The 19,081-nt window shown below is 36.4% G+C and overlaps 2 protein-coding genes and 1 long non-coding RNA gene across 4 annotated transcripts; all 3 read left to right on the top strand.

Annotated features, from left to right (window-relative positions):
* Positions 1 to 515: 515 nt before the first annotated feature.
* Positions 516 to 1,830, top strand: LOC116404631. Its single transcript, XR_004217602.1, has 3 exons — positions 516 to 561; positions 658 to 782; positions 1,639 to 1,830. It is a non-coding gene; the product is annotated as an uncharacterized LOC116404631 (long non-coding RNA).
* Positions 1,831 to 1,890: 60 nt separating this feature from the next.
* Positions 1,891 to 2,712, top strand: LOC116404768. Its single transcript, XM_031888183.1, has 2 exons — positions 1,891 to 2,025; positions 2,156 to 2,712. The coding sequence occupies exons 1-2, from the start codon at positions 1,995 to 1,997 to the stop codon at positions 2,710 to 2,712; spliced, it is 588 nt and encodes a 195-aa protein (XP_031744043.1). The 5' UTR covers positions 1,891 to 1,994.
* A 12,775-nt stretch (positions 2,713 to 15,487) lies between these two features.
* LOC101210308 (transcription factor TGA2.3) lies at positions 15,488 to 19,081 on the top strand. Of its 2 annotated transcripts, none has more exons than XM_011658212.2 (11): positions 15,488 to 16,119; positions 16,224 to 16,339; positions 16,420 to 16,481; positions 16,584 to 16,805; positions 16,920 to 16,997; positions 17,093 to 17,152; positions 17,503 to 17,580; positions 17,681 to 17,738; positions 17,845 to 18,116; positions 18,227 to 18,472; positions 18,550 to 19,081. In XM_011658212.2, exons 1-11 carry the CDS (start codon positions 16,055 to 16,057, stop codon positions 18,694 to 18,696), a joined length of 1,404 nt encoding a protein of 467 aa, XP_011656514.1. In that variant the 5' UTR covers positions 15,488 to 16,054; the 3' UTR covers positions 18,697 to 19,081. The 2 variants fall into 2 exon arrangements, with proteins under 2 accessions (XP_011656514.1, XP_004150536.1); XM_004150488.3 differs by having other exon boundaries at positions 15,489 to 16,119; positions 17,684 to 17,738.

A 19,081-nucleotide genomic window follows, 5' to 3' on the forward strand; every position in this document is an offset into this window, starting at 1 on the left:
CTTTTCTTCTCCTTCCGGTACCCTAGCAACCGCCCACCCACCTTCCCCTTCTCTCCGTTCGCAGCGCAGCAACCGCCATCCCATCCATTCTCCTTCCCGTTCGTAGCAACCGCCGCCGACCATCTCCTCTCTCCCTTCTCCTTCATTTTTCTGGCGCCGCCGTTACCCAAACCCCCAACTGCTCGTCGCGGTTCGTCAGCGCCTCCCTCCTGTCCAGATCCGCAATCGTTCGAGCCACTTCATCACACTGTCCGTCATCTTCTGCTAGTCGCATTGCTCGGAAATTTGCGTTGCTCAGCTTGCACAAGTCTTCTGCCTCACGTTTTTGTGCCGTCGTGACGTCCGCAGCCGTTCCACACCGCCACGACTTTCCATATTCCAACTGAGGGTTTTGTTCCGCTTTCGTCAACCATATGCGCCGTCGCGCGTCTGTTCGTCGGCCGACAGTAAGGTAGCATCGTGCTTCTTCTTCCAGCCGCGATTCACAAACCGACGTACACTCTAATCTGTTTGTACGATCTTTTGTCGTTTAGGCTCGATCGCCGTTGCCGCTATTTTGTTGTGAGTTCTCTGATAAGTGAAATTGATGGTTTCTACGTGATGGATTGTTAAGATGAAATATCAAATTTAAACGTTTGGTTAACATTGTTCTTGAAGGTGTTGGAAGTAACGTTGAGTTCCTTGAATTCACAACCAACTTGTAATTTGTTGGAGTTCAGTTCGCTAATACCTTGGTGTCTTTCATTGGATATAGTTTGTTCGAGAAATTGAGTTACCTTAAGGTAAGGGGTTTTCTTACTGGACTCACTTATGATTGTGAATTGTATGTCTGAATGATTATCTTTGACCTGAGTAAAGATGTTGAGATGATACTTATGAATGTACACTGTGGATTGACTGAAAATATATATATATGCATAGGAATTGAAGTAGACTTAATGTTGAATGCATATTGTGATCGTCATGGAATATATATATATGTGTGTGGATGTGGACAGGACGAAAATTGTAGATTATGCTTGTATGAGATGCAGATGCGATCTTGTGATTGTCGTTTAGATTGTGGGTGTCGTTACGCTAAAGTATGACTGTGTGCTGGTGATCTGAGGGGTGTATTGACTGTACAGTGGATTGACTGATGTATTAGTATTTTATTGACAGACATATGATTGTAGTAAAATAAGTTGACTGTTTAGGATGTTGAAGGAAAGGACTTTGTGATTTGAAGTAACTGAAAGATGGGTTGAATGGAATGAGGGGATAAATTGTTAGGTTGTATTGGGATGTTTACCTTGTAGGTGTCCCACGGGATCACCAATTTATTTTGCACCTTCGGGAGCATTTGACTGATATGTGTTTCTGCAGAACACTAGACTGATATGAACGTCCCTCTGGGCGTTAGACTGATATGAACGTCCCTCGGGCGTTAGACTGATATGTACGTCCCTCGGGGCGTATAGACTGATATGTACGTCCTTCGGGGCGTTAGACTGAAATGTGTATCCTACGGGATCACAAGACTGCGACTGTACAGGGTGTCCCAATAGAACTTTAACAATTTATTTTCCCCTGACGAGACCAGTAGAGGGTCTCTTACTGAGTATTGTTATACTCACCCTTCTTATGTTTAATTTTCAGGCAAAGGTAATAAAGGTGGCAAACCGGCGAGGGGCAGGAAGGAAGCGTGATGCCATAGGAAACGTGTAATTGCTTCCGCTTAATTAAGATTGATTTGAAATTTAATTTACAAACGTTTGTTGTAAACAGTATTATTTTATGTTTTCTTGAATGTTTAAAAATCAGGCCTGACTTGAAGATGTTTTTTTTTTTTAATTTGCTTACGTTTTGTTTTATATTAATCAAAGTCTTTATTTTGTTAAAAATTAACGATCTCGACTTACTTAGAAAAGTTGGGTCGTTACAGTTGGTATCAGAGCCTAAGTTTTAGGTTCTGTAGACTGACTTACGATGTAAGTCTATGTTTTTGTGTTCCTATGGCTAACGCGACCCTTCGTCTCTCGTCAGGTATGCTTTATGCTTATATGTATGGTTTATGTATATGACCTTGCCTAAATTAAACTAGATTGCATGACGATAAAGACTTGCTTATGTTATGATTAAGATTTTGTTAAAGAGTGTTGTTGGTGGATAATAGGAATTATGCCGCCAAGGGAAGAAGTACGTAGAGGAGGTCGTAGAGGCCGAGGTAGAGGAGCAGGAGGCCGAGGTAGAGGAGTAGGTCGTAATCAGCCTACTGAGGGTCAAGCTGAACATCGAATTCCTGCTGCACCCGTGACTCACGTCGAGTTTGATGCACTGTCTGCTCACATGGAGCAGAGGTTTACAGAACTTATGACAGCCATAGCTCAAAACCAGCAGGCACCTGCAGTCCCACCTGCACCTGTAGTTCCCCCTGCACCAGCAGCCCCTCCTGCACAAGAATTACCTAACCAACTTTCTGCTGAGGCGAAACATTTGAGGGACTTTCGGAAGTATGACCCTCAGACGTTTGATGGGTCACTGGAGGATCCTACTAAAGCTGAAATGTGGTTGTCCTCTGTGGAAACCATATTTAATTACATGAGATGTCCCGAGGAGCACAGAGTTCAGTGTGCTGCTTTTCTACTGAGGGACAGAGGCATTATCTGGTGGAGGACTACAATGCGCATGCTAGGGTGGAGATGTGAGGCAGATTACCTGGGATCAGTTTAAGAACTGCTTCTATACCAAGTTTTTCTCGGCTAACCTTAGAGACGCCAAAAGCCAGGAATTCTTGGAGTTGAAGCAAGGATATATGACAGTCGAGGAGTACGACCAGGAGTTTGATATGCTGTCACGTTTTGCCCCTGAGCTTGTTAGTAATGAGCAGGCTAGAGCTGATAGGTTTGTCAAGGGATTGAGAGATGAAATTAGGGGTTTTGTGCGAGCACTAAAGCCCACTACCCAAGCTGAAGCACTTGGCGTCTGGCAGTGGATATGAGTATTGGGAAGGATGAAAGACAGCCAAGGAGCTTTAATAAGGGAGTCGGTTGGGATGGTCGTCGTCGGGTCAAAAGAGAAAAGTAGAGCAGAGAACTGTAGGAGTTCCTCAGAGGAACTTGAGACCAGGTGATCCTTTTCGCAGTTTCCAGCAGAGTTCTGGCGGTGCAGGAGACACTACTCAAGAGAGGCCAGTATGTAATACGTGTGGGAAACGCCACCTGGGTCGTTGTTTGATGGGAACGAGAGTCTGTTATAAGTGCAAGCAAGAGGGACACATGGCTGATAGGTGTCCCTTGAGATCTACTGGGGCTGGATCGAGCAGTCAGGGAGAGAGACCTCCACAGCGGGGTACAATCTTTGCCACTAATAGATCAGAGGCAGAGAAGGCCGGCACAGTAGTGACAGGTACATTACCAGTATTAGGGCATTTTGCCTTGACCTTGTTTGACTCGGGATCTTCTCATTCATTTATTTCATCGCTTTTTGTGACGCATGCATGCTTAGAGGTGGAACCCTTAGACTATGTTTTGTCAGTGTCTACACCGTCTGGAGAAATTATGTTGTCTAAGGAAAAGATTAAAGCATGTGAAATTGAGATAGCTGGTCGTGTGCTGGACGTAACCTTGTTGGTATTAGATATGCGTGACTTTGATGTAATTTTAGGTATGGATTGGCTAGCTACTAATCATGCTAGTATTGATTGTTCTCGTAAGGAAGTTGTGTTTAGTCCCCCTACTGCATCTAGCTTTAAATTCAAGGGAGTAGGAACAGTAGTACTGCCTAAAGTAATCTCAGCTATGAAAGCTAGTAAACTACTCAGCCAGGGTACTTGGAGTATTTTGGCAAGTGTGGTGGATACTAGGGAAGTGTGAGACTTCTTTAACTTCAGAACCTGTGGTAAGAGAATACCCAGATGTATTTCCAAAAGATCTTCCAGGACTACCGCCACATAGAGAGGTTGATTTTGCCATTGAGTTGGAGCCAAACACTACTCCTATTTCTAGAGCCCCTTATAGGATGGCTCCTGCTGAGTTGAAAGAACTGAAGGTACAGTTACAGGAATTGCTTGACAAAGGCTTTATTCGACCTAGTGTGTCACCTTGGGGTGCACCAGTATTGTTTGTGAAGAAGAAGGATGGGTCGATGCGTCTTTGCATTGACTATAGAGAGTTGAATAAAGTAACAGTCAAGAACAGATATCCTTTACCCAGAATCGATGATTTGTTCGATCAGTTACAGGGAGCCACGGTGTTCTCTAAGATTGACTTACGGTCAGGTTATCACCAGTTGAGGATTAGAGACCGTGATATTCCTAAGACTGCTTTTCGTTCGAGGTATGGACATTATGAATTCATAGTAATGTCTTTTGGTTTGACTAATGCACCTGCTGTATTTATGGATTTGATGAACAGGGTGTTTAAGGATTTCTTGGACACTTTTGTGATAGTCTTCATTGATGATATTTTGGTTTATTCCAAGACTGAAGCCGAACATGAGGAACACTTACATAAGGTGTTAGAGACTCTTCGAGTCAATAAACTGTATGCTAAGTTCTCTAAGTGCGAATTTTGGTTGAAGCAGGTGGCTTTTCTTGGTCATGTGGTTTCCAGTGAGGGAGTTTCAGTAGACCCTGCAAAGATAGAAGCGGTTACCAGTTGGTCTCGACCCTCTACAGTTAGTGAGGTTCGTAGTTTTCTGGGTTTAGCAGGGTACTACCGGAGGTTTGTGGAGGATTTTTCACGTTTGGCTACTCCTTTGACTCAGTTGACAAGGAAGGGAACTCCGTTTGTTTGGAGTCCAGCTTGTGAGGATAGTTTTCAGAACCTTAAGCAAAGGTTAGTTACTGCACCGGTCCTTACTGTACCAGATGGATCTGGAAGTTTTGTGATTTACAGTGATGCTTCCAAGAAAGGACTGGGTTGTGTTTTGATGCAGAAAGGTAAGGTGGTTGCTTATGCCTCTCGTCAGTTGAAGAGTCACGAGCAGAACTACCCCACACATGATTTGGAGTTGGCAGCAGTGGTTTTTGCATTGAAGATATGGAGACATTACTTGTACGGTGAAAAGATACAAATCTTTACTGACCATAAGAGCCTAAAGTACTTCTTCACTCAGAAGGAGTTGAATATGAGACAGCGAAGGTGGCTCGAGTTGGTAAAAGATTATGACTGTGAGATATTGTACCATCCTGGTAAGGCGAATGTGGTGGCTGATGCTCTTAGTAGAAAAGTATCACATTCGGCAGCACTCATTACTAGACAGGTACCATTGCATCGAGACTTGGAGAGAGCTGAGATTGCAGTGTCTGTGGGGAGAGTCACCTCACAGCTAGCTCAATTAACGGTGCAACCGACTCTGAGGCACAAGATTGTTGATGCTCAGAGTAATGATCCTTATTTGATGGAGAGACGTCGCCTTGTTGAAACAGGGCAGACTGATGAGTTCTCCATATCCTCTGATGGTGGGTTGATGTTTGAGAGACGTTTATGTGTGCCAGCGAACAGTACAGTTAAGATTGACTTACTAGATGAAGCCCATAATTCCCCATTTTCCATGCATCCTGGTAGCACGAAAATGTATCAGGATCTAAAACGATTTTATTGGTGGCGGAATATGAAAAGGGAAGTGGCGGAATTTGTTAGTAAGTGTCTAGTATGTCAGCAAGTTAAGGCACCTAGACAGAAACCAGCAGGTTTATTACAACCTTTAAGTGTGCCAGAGTGGAAGTGGGAGAATGTGTCGATGGATTTTATTTCAGGGCTGCCTAAGACCCTGAAGGGTTTCACAGTGATTCTGGTTGTCATAGACAGGCTTACGAAATCGGCACATTTTGTACCAGGAAAATCCACTTATACTGCTAGTAAGTGGGCAGAGTTGTATTTAACTGAGATTGTGAGACTGCATGGAGTGCCTGTATCGATTGTTTCTGATAGGGATGCACGGTTTACTTCCAAGTTTTGGAAGGGACTTCAGACTGCTATGGGTACGAGATTGGATTTCAGTACAGCCTTTCATCCACAGACTGATGGTCAAACTGAACGTTTGAACCAAGTTTTAGAGGATATGCTACGAGCTTGTGTTATAGAGTTTCCAGGTAGTTGGGACTCTCATCTACATTTGATGGAGTTTGCTTATAACAACAGTTTCCAGGCTACCATCGGTATGGCACCATTTGAGGCTTTGTATGGCAAATGTTGTAGAACCCCTGTTTGTTGGAGTGAGGTTGGTGAACATAGATTGATGGGACCTGAATTAGTTCGGTCTACTAATGAGGCTATTCAAACGATTAGAGCACGTATGCAAACAGCGCAGAGTAGACAGAAGAGTTATGCAGATGTACGGCGAAAAGACCTTAAGTTCGATGTGGGAGAAAAGGTATTCTTGAAGGTAGCACCTATGAAGGGTGTTATGCGTTTTGAGAAGAAAGGAAAGTTAAGTCCTCGTTTTGTTGGACCATTTGAGATCTTAGAGAGGGTTGGTGTTGTGGCGTATCGCTTGGCATTACCACCATCTCTCTCTGCAGTTCATAATGTTTTTCATGTTTCGATGTTGAGGAAGTATGTGGCCGATACGTCTCATGTAGTGGACTATGAACCCTTGGAGATTGATGAGCATTTGAGCTATGTAGAACAACCTGTGGAGATTCTGGCTAGAGAGGTAAAGATGCTTCGTAATAGAAGCATTCCATTAGTAAAGGTTTTGTGGCGGAATCATCGAATTGAAGAGGCGACATGGGAGCGAGAGGAAGAAATGAGGACTCGTTATCCAGAGTTATTTCAGGATTAGAACTTTCGAGGACGAAAGTTTCTTAAGGAGGGAAGAATGTAATGCCCCAAAGGTATGTATATATATATTTTGTTTTTAATTTTATATATATATATATATTTTTATACTTAATTTAAATAAAAAGGAAAAGAAAAAGAAATCTATCTCTCTCTCTCTCTCGCGCGCACACAACCCCCTCTCATTTTTCTTTTCTTCTCCTTCCGGTACCCTAGCAACCGCCCACCCACCTTCCCCTTCTCTCCGTTCGCAGCGCAGCAACCGCCATCCCATCCATTCTCCTTCCCGTTCGTAGCAACCGCCGCCGACCATCTCCTCTCTCCCTTCTCCTTCATTTTTCTGGCGCCGCCGTTACCCAAACCCCCAACTGCTCGTCGCGGTTCGTCAGCGCCTCCCTCCTGTCCAGATCCGCAATCGTTCGAGCCACTTCATCACACTGTCCGTCATCTTCTGCTAGTCGCATTGCTCGGAAATTTGCGTTGCTCAGCTTGCACAAGTCTTCTGCCTCACGTTTTGTGCCGTCGTGACGTCCGCAGCCGTTCCACACCGCCACGACTTTCCATATTCCAACTGAGGGTTTTGTTCCGCTTTCGTCAACCATATGCGCCGTCGCGTCTGTTCGTCGGCCGACAGTAAGGTAGCATCGTGCTTCTTCTTCCAGCCGCGATTCACAAACCGACGTACACTCTAATCTGTTTGTACGATCTTTGTCGTTTAGGCTCGATCGCCGTTGCCGCTATTTTGTTGTGAGTTCTCTGATAAGTGAAATTGATGGTTTCTACGTGATGGATTGTTAAGATGAAATATCAAATTAAACGTTTGGTTAACATTGTTCTTGAAGGTGTTGGAAGTAACGTTGAGTTCCTTGAATTCACAACCAACTTGTAATTTGTTGGAGTTCAGTTCGCTAATACCTTGGTGTCTTTCATTGGATATAGTTTGTTCGAGAAATTGAGTTACCTTAAGGTAAGGGGTTTTCTACTGGACTCACTTATGATTGTGAATTGTATGTCTGAATGATTATCTTTGACTGAGTAAAGATGTTGAGATGATACTTATGAATGTACACTGTGGATTGACTGAAAATATATATATATGCATAGGAATTGAAGTAGACTTAATGTTGAATGCATATTGTGATCGTCATGGAATATATATATATGTGTGTGGATGTGGACAGGACGAAAATTGTAGATTATGCTTGTATGAGATGCAGATGCGATCTTGTGATTGTCGTTTAGATTGGGTGTCGTTACGCTAAAGTATGACTGTGTGCTGGTGATCTGAGGGGTGTATTGACTGTACAGTGGATTGACTGATGTATTAGTATTTTATTGACAGACATATGATTGTAGTAAAATAAGTTGACTGTTAGGATGTTGAAGGAAAGGACTTTGTGATTTGAAGTAACTGAAAGATGGGTTGAATGGAATGAGGGGATAAATTGTTAGGTTGTATTGGGATGTTTACCTTGTAGGTGTCCCACGGGATCACCAATTTATTTTGCACCTTCGGGAGCATTTGACTGATATGTGTTTCTGCAGAACACTAGACTGATATGAACGTCCCTCTGGGCGTTAGACTGATATGAACGTCCCTCGGGGCGTTAGACTGATATGTACGTCCCTCGGGGCGTTAGACTGATATGTACGTCCTTCGGGGCGTTAGACTGAAATGTGTATCCTACGGGATCACAAGACTGCGACTGTACAGGGTGTCCCAATAGAACTTTAACAATTTATTTTCCCCTGACGAGACCAGTAGAGGGTCTCTTACTGAGTATTGTTATACTCACCCTTCTTATGTTTAATTTTCAGGCAAAGGTAATAAAGGTGGCAAACCGGCGAGGGGCAGGAAGGAAGCGTGATGCCATAGGAAACGTGTAATTGCTTCCGCTTAATTAAGATTGATTTGAAATTTAATTTACAAACGTTTGTTGTAAACAGTATTATTTTATGTTTTCTTGAATGTTTAAAAATCAGGCCTGACTTGAAGATGTTTTTTTTTTTTAATTTGCTTACGTTTTGTTTTATATTAATCAAAGTCTTTATTTTGTTAAAAATTAACGATCTCGACTTACTTAGAAAAGTTGGGTCGTTACATACTTTTAGAACCCTCTCATGTCTAATAGTAAATCAGTAAGTATATATATTAGAAACCAGTTTTCATCCAAATTATGACTAATAAGTTTGGGTTCAACCACATTTTTGAAATATAAGAGTTTATGTAAACTGAAATTCATATTAAAAACATTTCTAATGCATAGTTCACAAAATAATCATGTTTGAAGTTTTTGCAATCATGGCATACTATAATAAGATATGTAGATTTATGATGAAAATAATTGAAAATAAACCACTCATTATCAATTACTCGATCCCCTAGGATTACACGCTTTCCTCACTTCAATTTGGCCTAAAATGAAGATTAAGGTCTCTCAATTATCTTCACAAGCAAGACGACACATTGACTCTAGGTCCACAAGGCAATCTCTGTCTCTTTTGTTAAATAATTAACAAATCAATTATTCATAAACTTATTATAGAACACAATAAAAAAAAACAACAAGTAAGAAAACTCGTGATGATGATGAAATCAAAGAATGACTATGTTTTAAATTACATGTTATTATGTTGCCTCCAATTGAATTATATGAATTTATTGGATAAGAGACCCCACTCATTAGACAACTTTGTCTAACATGTTTTTAAATGTTTGTCTTACCCCTCCTTCAGATAGTGAAGGACATCCGACATTGAACTTGCTATCTTGATCGTCTGTCGTGCCTTCTTAATCGCATCATTTTGGCAGTGGCCATTGTCATCTTGCAGTTAATGTAGAAGCTAGATGAGAAGAGTTTAGACGTTTTCAAGTTGCATTTTGTTCTCTAAAGAGAAACTTTATGTTAAATACCAAATGCACTCTTATTTTGAAAATCAATGAAGTTGTCTCATTTCATATTTGTTCGCATTTCCTGTTTAAAATTTATTGGTAGTACTTATCTCCGCTTACTAGACACCCAACTTTTATCTCAAGGAGGTTACACGATGAAGGTCTAGGCAACATGCTTCTCCTTAATCACAGAGAGTGACATGGGGTGGGGCGTGGCGTTTACGGCATATGAGGCTTGAAATATCATTGAATTATGTCCATTTTAGGCAAGTACATTTGGCACTTTTTTGGTACCTCGATTATTTTCTCGACTATAAGCACTTTAATATGTATCTTTTGGACAATTTTGATAGTTTGTCAAGTAGGTATATAGCCTACAAGGCTTGAATCTCATGCATATGAATTTACTTTTTTAATTTTGATTTTTGATTCATTTCAAACAAATAAAACTCAACATATTGTTCTTATTTAACTTTAATTATACATTTTTTTTTTCAGATTTTTGTATGTTGACGACGTTTGAAATGACTTCTTTTTTTTTTTTCTTTTTCGTGAAGATCAGCTGACTAAGGTAATCGTTTGTTGTGTATTTAATATTTTTTTGTGTTCATTTTGGTATGTCCAAATGAAATCTAATAACTCATCTAACAAATAAGCACTAAATAATTCTTGTTCGGTATATGAAATTATTAATGGTTAAAAAGGAAATGTTTTCCTTTTTAAAATTTGTTGTCGCACTGTTAGATATATTTTGTTATAGAAAATTCAATTATTTACTTAAAAATGATTTAGAAGCATGTAATAGCAATGTAGTATCAAATGTGGAACAAATTTAAATAGTTTATGCCCACGTTTTCTTGTTTTGCTAAAAATACGTCGGCAGTTATAAAGTTGTGGCGACATTTTGTGCATGGGTCAAAATGAAAGAAAAATTATTATGTCGAAATATCATGCATGGCAAAAAATGCAATTTCTATCCGAGGAAGTCTTTTACATGGACGAATATTTATTTCTACCAACACATTTTGCATGGGTAGAAGTTTTGTTTTGATAGAAAAAATTTATGCCCATGAAAAAAACATGGGTAAAAATGCAAGTTTTGCATGCCTACGAGATGATGCTCGTGGGAAGAAGTCTTTTCTGTCGACATACGTTTCATGGGCATAAATGTCTTTTCTGCCCGTGTGTTTACTTGCAAGGGAATTTCTATTGATGCAACAGAAAAAATGTGGGCAAAGGAAAAGATGGCTGACGCGAACCGTGCCCTTGTAAAATAAAATGTTGATAGAAGATTTGCCAACATTTTTTTAATATGCTCTACTTTGGAAAAGAAAAAAAATTATTGTAGTGATAAACGGAAAAAAGAACATAACTCGACCGACTTATAATAAGTATTAACAACTAAGCAATTGTTCACAATTTGAGCCTCTCACTCTCGGTTGTACTAGAAAAAAGTTGCCATGCAATTAACATTCAAACCTTTAATTTGAATGGGCCAAAATCATAATTGGATAAAGGGATAGTTGCAAATTTAACAATTAGATTCAAAATAATTAAGTATATAGTAACATTTTAAAAAATTTACAAATATAACAAAATTTGTTAAATTCTATCCATGATAGGAGTCTATAACCAATGACAATGTTGCAAATATTGGTCTATCAGCGATAATTTTGCTATATGTAGCCACCTATTTTTATCCTACCAATATTTGTTTTAAAAAAAAATATTAGTAATAATGACTAAACTTTTTATTTATTTATTTTAAAAAGGTAAAAATTTAGTAATAAAATAATATCTCATTTTTATTGGTGTAGGAAATAGAAACAAATCCATTTATTTTAAATAAAATCATAAGATCTTTTAATATCAAACAAATTATTTAGTTTAAAATAAAATATTTAAAAAAAAAACTTATTTATATTCATTTTAGGAAAAAAAATTAAAATAATAAAATCTTTGACTTATTTATATCATTTTAAGAAAAATAAAATAAAATCAATTTTAAACAAAAAAATCTTTTAATATCTATTTAATTTATTAATTTATTTATTTCACAAAATCTCAAAATACCTCATATAAATTTATTTTGAAACAAAGAATTCTAGAGAATGTGAGTTTTTCTTATTCTGTAAAAATTCTTTAGTTTTTTTCTTCTCTCTAAAAAAAATATAAAGAAAGAAAACGACATAAGAAAAATGTTAGTTTTTTTTATATGTATTTCATTATTTTTTTAAAATCTCAACTCTTAACTTTTATTTTAAAGAAAACGACATAAGAAAAATGTTAGGAAAGAATGAAGATAGAGAAAATTTTATTTTGATCGTTATTACCATTATTATTATTATTATCATTTTTTTTATTATGGGTATATTTTATTTTATTACTATTATGGTTCTTTTCTTCTTCTTGTTATTATTGTTTTTATTTTTATTATGATTATTCTACCATTTTTCTTTCTTTCTTTATTTTATTTATTTGTTATTATGTTTCCTTTCCTTATTCATATTACTATCATAATAATGATAGTTATTACCAATTTAAAATTCTTTATGTTTTAAAATAAAAATTCTTTTTAATCATTTAGCAAATTTGTCTATAACGTTATAATTTTTTTTTATGCTTTTCAAAACCTCTATGATTTCAGCAGGTTTTCTAAATCAATTTTTAACCATTTTTCTAAAATAAAATCCTACGATTAGATTTAGAACTTTTTAGGAATCCGTTATTTATAGATTCTTGAGGTGAGGGATCAATATATTTGGAAGTCCGAGATTTGATCCCAAGAAGAAATAAATTTAATCAATGTTTTAAAAAAAAAACTATTCAAAGACTAGCCTATGATAGATTTTGAGAAATTGTAATAATTTCTCATTTTCTTAATGTGAGAAACGTCATTCAATATATAGTCTAATTAATGGAATATTATTCCACTTATTTTATGAGATCATTGCTTCAAATATTGAAGTAATGAGGGGTGAAATAAAACATTAGTTTTAAAATAAATTAAAAAATATTTTCAATTCGAGATTTTAAATTTGGCCACCATTTTTTCTAAATGAGTGTTGTGGGGTGCTAATACATTCCCCACACACCCCACACACGAATGACTCCCGAACTCAATTCTATTTTTTAAAAAAATTATTTACTTTATTCGGTGTCCAATCACATCATAAAAAAGATTGGTGATGACTACTATTTTCTTTTAAAAATAGCTTTTTTGAGAACGTCGGTAGCTCCAGGTCGTCTCGGACACGTGTCGACATTATATTTGCAACTTTTTTTAAAAGTTACTATATCCTTAATTATTATTGCTAAAATAGCCATCAATTACAATTACCAAAGTAAAATAGAAAACACACAAAAATATATATATCCTACTTATGTACTCATAATCACTTTTTTCTCTAATCAATGTGGGCTTTCCTAACACTATGCACAGGTACACACATACATGTACATATACAAATACAAAGAAAAAATAAAAGGTACAATAAAACCAAGTTTTTTCCTCATATAATAGCTCTTTCGTATATATTATAGATACGACATATATGTTTACATTATACCAACTCTAAAAAAGTTGTAGTACTTTTGACATTTAATATTGATTTGATTCATTTCGTTTAAAGACTTTGGGTTGCATAACAATATTGATAAGGGAAGAGATAAATTATTCTCATACAATGATAATCCATGAAGGTACGTCTAGATGGACAAATGTGGTAAAGAACTTTGAGAATTGGTCTAGATGGACAAATGTGGTAAAGAACTTTGAGAATTCTACCAATTAAAGTTTGTGTTGCTCATAATTTATAAAGAAGATGATGGAGTTGGTAAATGCTTGGGTTTCTTGTAGTGTTAATTTTGTTTTTGTTTACTTTCTATTTGTCCATTTCATCAATAATGTTACTTTTCTTAATTATTTTGTACGTTTATATTATACATTATATAAGGATGAATTGTGTTATGAGACCTCATAGTCATAAATTCCATGTAGTGTACTATTTATTATCCTGTGATTACTTACTCCTCTCTTTCATAATAATTATTTTTCTCATTTTCTATTTTTAAAATTTCTTCTTGTTTTCTCATTATTTGTTTCTACGTTTTTAACAACTTTTAAATTCGAGTCAAATCTTGTAAACGAAATTATTTCTTTCTAATTTTAAAAAATGGACTATGTTTTTCTAAACGGTTTTAATTTTTTTTAAAAATATAACAAATTGACATAATATTTAATATTTATAGAACAATTTCGAAACTGGAAAAAACTCATAGGCCACGATGGAAAATACATAAAATACCTCAGTCAACACACAAAAAAACTCATAGGCCACGATGGAAAATACATAAAATACCTCAGTCAACACACAATTAATTGGTCACTTGCTTGCGTAATATATTCGGTACATGATCGTTTAGATTTGGATAGCCAAACCTACATGATTATTTCTTCAAGATTCTTGTTACAGGATCGCTTAGATTTGGACCATTTTTTTTTCTAGATTTTTGATACACACGTTCGTTTAGATTTGACTATCTAAATCTAAACGATATTTTTCCAATATTCCAACGATGTTTTTTTCAAGATCTTAAATCAAATAACACTCTGAAAAAAATACAAAATTTGTGATTGATTAAAAACAAATATCATGATTTCAAAAAATATAAAAGAAAAATTATAGAAGAAAAGTAGAAAGACGATGGAAAAGAAAAGAAAAACTGCAGAAGAAGAAGAGAAAAAATAAGGATAAAAGTGAACTATTTAAACAAAATTGTCGGCTTCATAAGTTTTTTTATTTTGTTACCGGGAATAGAATATTTGGTGTTTTGTTATATTTATAAAAATTAATCTTTATAAAACATATTTTAATAAAGTAAGAAAACTACAAAATCAATTTTTTGCAAGCTTAATTTTTAGAGAAACATGAAACTATAAACAAAATAGTGAACTAGGGAACTAAATGTTGGTGTATGTTTGATTAGATTAACAATGTCCAAGACCCCATTTGATAAAAAATTGGTTTTTATTTCACAAATCTCACTTTTGTTAATCATTTTTGAAGATTTCTTGCCATTTTTTTTCTCTATAATTCGTTTAAGATTTCAGCTATTGTACTTTAAAATAATGCATGACATTGTAGGTATACGAGAAGAAATAGACTTCTTTTTTTTAGAAAACGAAAGGCTTACAAAAGAAGATTTAATAATCTAATAATTAGAAAAAAGCTATTTTGAAATCAAACCTAAAAAACCAAAAGATTAGAGTAGAAAATGTTTAACAAAATATGAAAGTAGACAATAACAACAATCTTAAAGTAAACTTGAAGCAAATTAATAAACACAATGTCTTAATGAAGTGAACTATGTTAAATTAGAAGTATAGTTTCATGTTTCATTTTTAATTTTTTATTATTTAAAATAAATGTTAAATTCCTTTGTGTAAATTAAAAAAAAGAAAAAAAAGAAGAAGCTTTTCAAAACAATATATATGTTTTCTAATAAAAAATTCAAAACTCAACTAGTGTTTTTTAGTAGGAATTGAGGTGGGGATTTAAAGATTATCAATAAACAAACAAGAAACATAAAAAATCATACCAATTACGAAATTAGTTTTCATAAACTTAAGATTTAAAAACAAAAAAAAACAAAAAGGAAAAGAAAAAAGTGGAAGATATACATAGTTTGTGAAGAGAAGTAGGCATGGAACACATACCAATTAATGCTTAAACAAATTTACATTGAAAATAAAACAACAAGAAAAAGAAAAAAGAAGAAACAAAATAAAGGTTAAAAAGACCTCATAATCTGAAACCTCTCTGCTTCTCTCTGTCTTTTTGTTCTTGCAATTTCATCTTTCTTAAGCTATGAGTTCCAAAGACCTGTCTTTAAACGCCATTGTTACATAAAGTCGAAGAAGAGGAAGAAGGAAAAAAAAACCAAAAACAAGAAAAGGAAAAAGAAAAATGGAAGGATTAGACATTGGAGATAGAAACGAAGGTTACGTAGAGAGAGTGGAGAGAGAGTGAAATCTGTTCTTTTTACCTCCGGAAAGAGTATTGGGAAACTAAAATCCCAAGTCAGAGAGCAATAATGAAAACTCTGATTCTCTATTGCTTCTTCTTACAAATACAAAATAACAATTCTCTCTCTCTCACTCTCTGTTGTAGTAGTAGTAGTAGTAGTAGGACTGATACGCTATCCTGTTCTTAAAAAGATACATCAAAAGATTTCCATCCACTGCACTGCGATTGCTTTCTTTTTCTCTCTTCTTCTTCTGCTTCTTCTCTTTCTCTCCCCAGAAATTGCTTTCAATTCCTTTGCTTTTTTACTTGTTTCTTATCTGTGAAAGAGAAAGATAAAAGTTGGGGGTTGTTTGTTATTTCAAGCAACTATGCAGAGCTTTGAAAACCCAGAGCAGTTCTATGCCCATTCTTCTTCTTCTTCAATCTTTCTTCGGTACCTTATAATTTTCTTCATTCTCTTTAATGGGGTTTTTTTTTTCTAAAACAAATTGTTTATTAACTTCCATGGCGGCTCTCTGTTTTTTGTCATTAAAACAGGGGAGATGATAGTGGAAGATTTCATACGCGTTTTCTTCCGGATATTGAGGAACTTCAACAATCCGCTGTTGCTATTGCTGCTTTTCATCAAGATGATGCTGTTGATTTAAGCTCAAGTAATTCTCTCTCTCTCTCTCCCTCTCTCTCTCTCTGCTCTAACTACTACCTTCTGATTTTAAAATGATTTTTTTTATAGGCTCTGTTTTCGGTTTAAAATCGACCCACAATACAGCTTTTCCAATCCACCTACCGTACGGGGTATTTCATTCATTTCCTTTTCTTTGTACTATTTTCTTTTATTGAACTCATGAGGCTTAATTGTTGTTGGGTTTTTTTTTTTTTTTTTGAACGCTTGTGAAGAACACGGATGTGGTTTCCATAGGACGAACGGGGTATTTAGATACAGGACAGGAATTGATGCGGTTGAAAAGGGTGGCTCCGCCGCATTCGCTAGCGGTGACGGTCGCAGCTTCGTCATCGTTGGGAAACGGGAGCTTTGAGAACTGGGGAGAGTCAGCCATGGCAGATAATAGCCAACAGACTGACACTTCCACAGACATCGACAATGATGAAAGAAACCAGGTCTGCTTAAATTCAAAGAAGAAAAAGAAAAACTTCAGGGTTTGTGAGATTATTATTCTTTTCTCTCTTCGAAGTTTCTTATGGTGATTTGTTTTGTGTGTGTTTTTTCTTTAGTTCCAAGGAGCTGTACATGGAGCTCTCATGGCGGTGGACTCCATGGATCAATCTAAAGCAAAATCTGCAGATCAAAAGGTTATTTTCTAAAGCTATGTCCTTCCTTTGTTTTTCATTTTTCACCAATTTAGTTCTTAATAACTTTGATATGTAACCATTGAAATTTTTATCAGACTCTTCGTCGACTTGCTCAGAATCGAGAAGCAGCGAGGAAGAGTCGACTGAGGAAGAAAGTAATGCTTTTTTTCTTCATTTCTCTGTTTTTCACCATCTTTGCAAAATCATATTCTTTAATATCAGTTTAGGATCGTCATAGTATGGTTGCAGTTAGAAACTTAAATCACTTAAAAGTCTTGGGCTTAGAGGGGTGGGCCATGAGTATAATGCAAGAAGTGGGGAATGATATTCAGATAATGAGAAAAGGCAATCATTTGAGCATATGAAGAAATGTGGAAATTCTTTTGGATTAGTATCAAGGTTTTGCTTTTTGTATGGTGATCTAATGTAGTCATTTAGGATTGTGATGTCTTGAGTTGATGAAGGGAATATATTTTGAACATTTTTAGGTTTTGGTTTTGGATAGGCATATGTCCAGCAGCTGGAAAATAGTAGACAGAGGCTTGCGCAGCTAGAGCAGGATCTTCATCGAGCACGTCAACAGGTGCTTGGCTGACCAAGACTTCCCCAATTTTGTTGTTTATTTTTCTTGTAAAGTCTCTACTTTCCCCGAGTATGGGAAATTTATTATGTTTGATTGATAGCAGGGCATTTTTGTGGCTTCTGGGGTAGGAGACCATTGTGCATCGATGGCAGGAAATGGTACACAAAGAAGAATTGATTTTTATCAATATATGTTTAGTTTGTTGTAATATGAGCTGCTGGATGGATCAGTGGTGTTGTTTTGTAATATCGTTCTTATTCTTAGGTGCCTTGGCATTTGATCTTGACTATGCACGTTGGCTTGATGAGCATCAACGGCTTATCAATGATTTGAGAGCTTTGGCAAATTCTCAGCTTGGGGACGACGAATTGAGATTTCTTGTTGATGGGGTGATGACACATTATGATGAACTCTTTAGGCTGAAAAGTGTAGGCGCTAAGGCCGACGTATTCCACATTCTATCGGGGATGTGGAAAACCCCTGCTGAGAGGTGTTTCATGTGGCTGGGAGGATTTCGTTCGTCTGAGCTTCTAAAGGTAGAGTCGTTGCATGAGCTTGAGATTTAACTTCACTTTTTGATTGAAATATGTATCTAGTTGTGTTTTAGTTTAACTCACTTCCTGCCCTGGGCATTTGAATTATGCAGATAGTAGGGAGCCATTTGGAGCCTTTAACAGATCAACAATTGATGGGTATATGCAATTTGCAGCAATCTTCTCAACAAGCTGAAGATGCGTTGTCACAAGGCATTGAAGCTTTGCAACAATCTCTTGTAGAAACTCTTTCCTCTGCTTCTTTAGGGCCAGCCAGTTCTGGAAATGTCGCTGATTACATGGGCCAAATGGCGATTGCAATGAGCAAGCTAACTACGCTTGAGAACTTTCTACATCAGGTAAAAGCTTCAACCTGTTCGATTCAACTTGTAGCATGTCAAAACCATGTGATGTATGAGTACGTCTTCTCTTCTAGGCTGATCTTCTGAGGCAGCAAACACTCCAACAGATGCATCGGATATTAACTACTCGTCAAGCTGCACGAGCGTTACTTGTGATCAGTGATTACATTTCACGTCTTCGAGCTCTCAGTTCTCTTTGGTTAGCACGACCAAAGGAGTGATATCTAGCTTAGACATATCGACACTCAGACTAAGGAGCATTGTCAGAGGCAATCTACAGCAAGAACCCAATTTCTGCTGCTGTTTGTTGTGTTTTATCCCAGAAAGAGCTAGGAAGTTGAAGCCTTTTTTCTCTCAATTGGTTTCCACTTTGTTCCGTTCCCGAACAAGTGTCTATTTTTTGTTTTGTTTTATCTTTCATATAATTTTCTGGATGCTTAGTTTGGTATGGTTTGATAGAAGATTAATTTAGTCGTATCTATATTAGTTCTTTTATGTATTTTCCTTTCTAAAATCTAAGATCCCAAAGCTCAGACGCTAGGAGCTTGCTTGTAAAAAAATGACTTATTTGACATTCAAATGAATATTAAACTAATTTGGCTAATA

The sequence above is a fragment of the Cucumis sativus genome, chromosome 6 (genome assembly GCF_000004075.3).
Source record: "Cucumis sativus cultivar 9930 chromosome 6, Cucumber_9930_V3, whole genome shotgun sequence".
NCBI lineage: Eukaryota > Viridiplantae > Streptophyta > Magnoliopsida > Cucurbitales > Cucurbitaceae > Cucumis > Cucumis sativus.

Coding starts and splice junctions, on each gene's coding strand:
- LOC101210308 (XM_011658212.2), top strand. CDS start 16,055: ATGCAGAGCTTTGAAAACCCAGAGCAGTTCTATGCCCATTCTTCTTCT. Junction 16,806..16,919: donor ACAATGATGAAAGAAACCAG/GTCTGCTTAAAT, acceptor TTTTTTCTTTAG/TTCCAAGGAGCTGTACATGG. Junction 16,998..17,092: donor CAAAATCTGCAGATCAAAAG/GTTATTTTCTAA, acceptor AATTTTTATCAG/ACTCTTCGTCGACTTGCTCA.
- LOC116404768 (XM_031888183.1), top strand. CDS start 1,995: ATGGCTAACGCGACCCTTCGTCTCTCGTCAG. Junction 2,026..2,155: donor GACCCTTCGTCTCTCGTCAG/GTATGCTTTATG, acceptor GGTGGATAATAG/GAATTATGCCGCCAAGGGAA.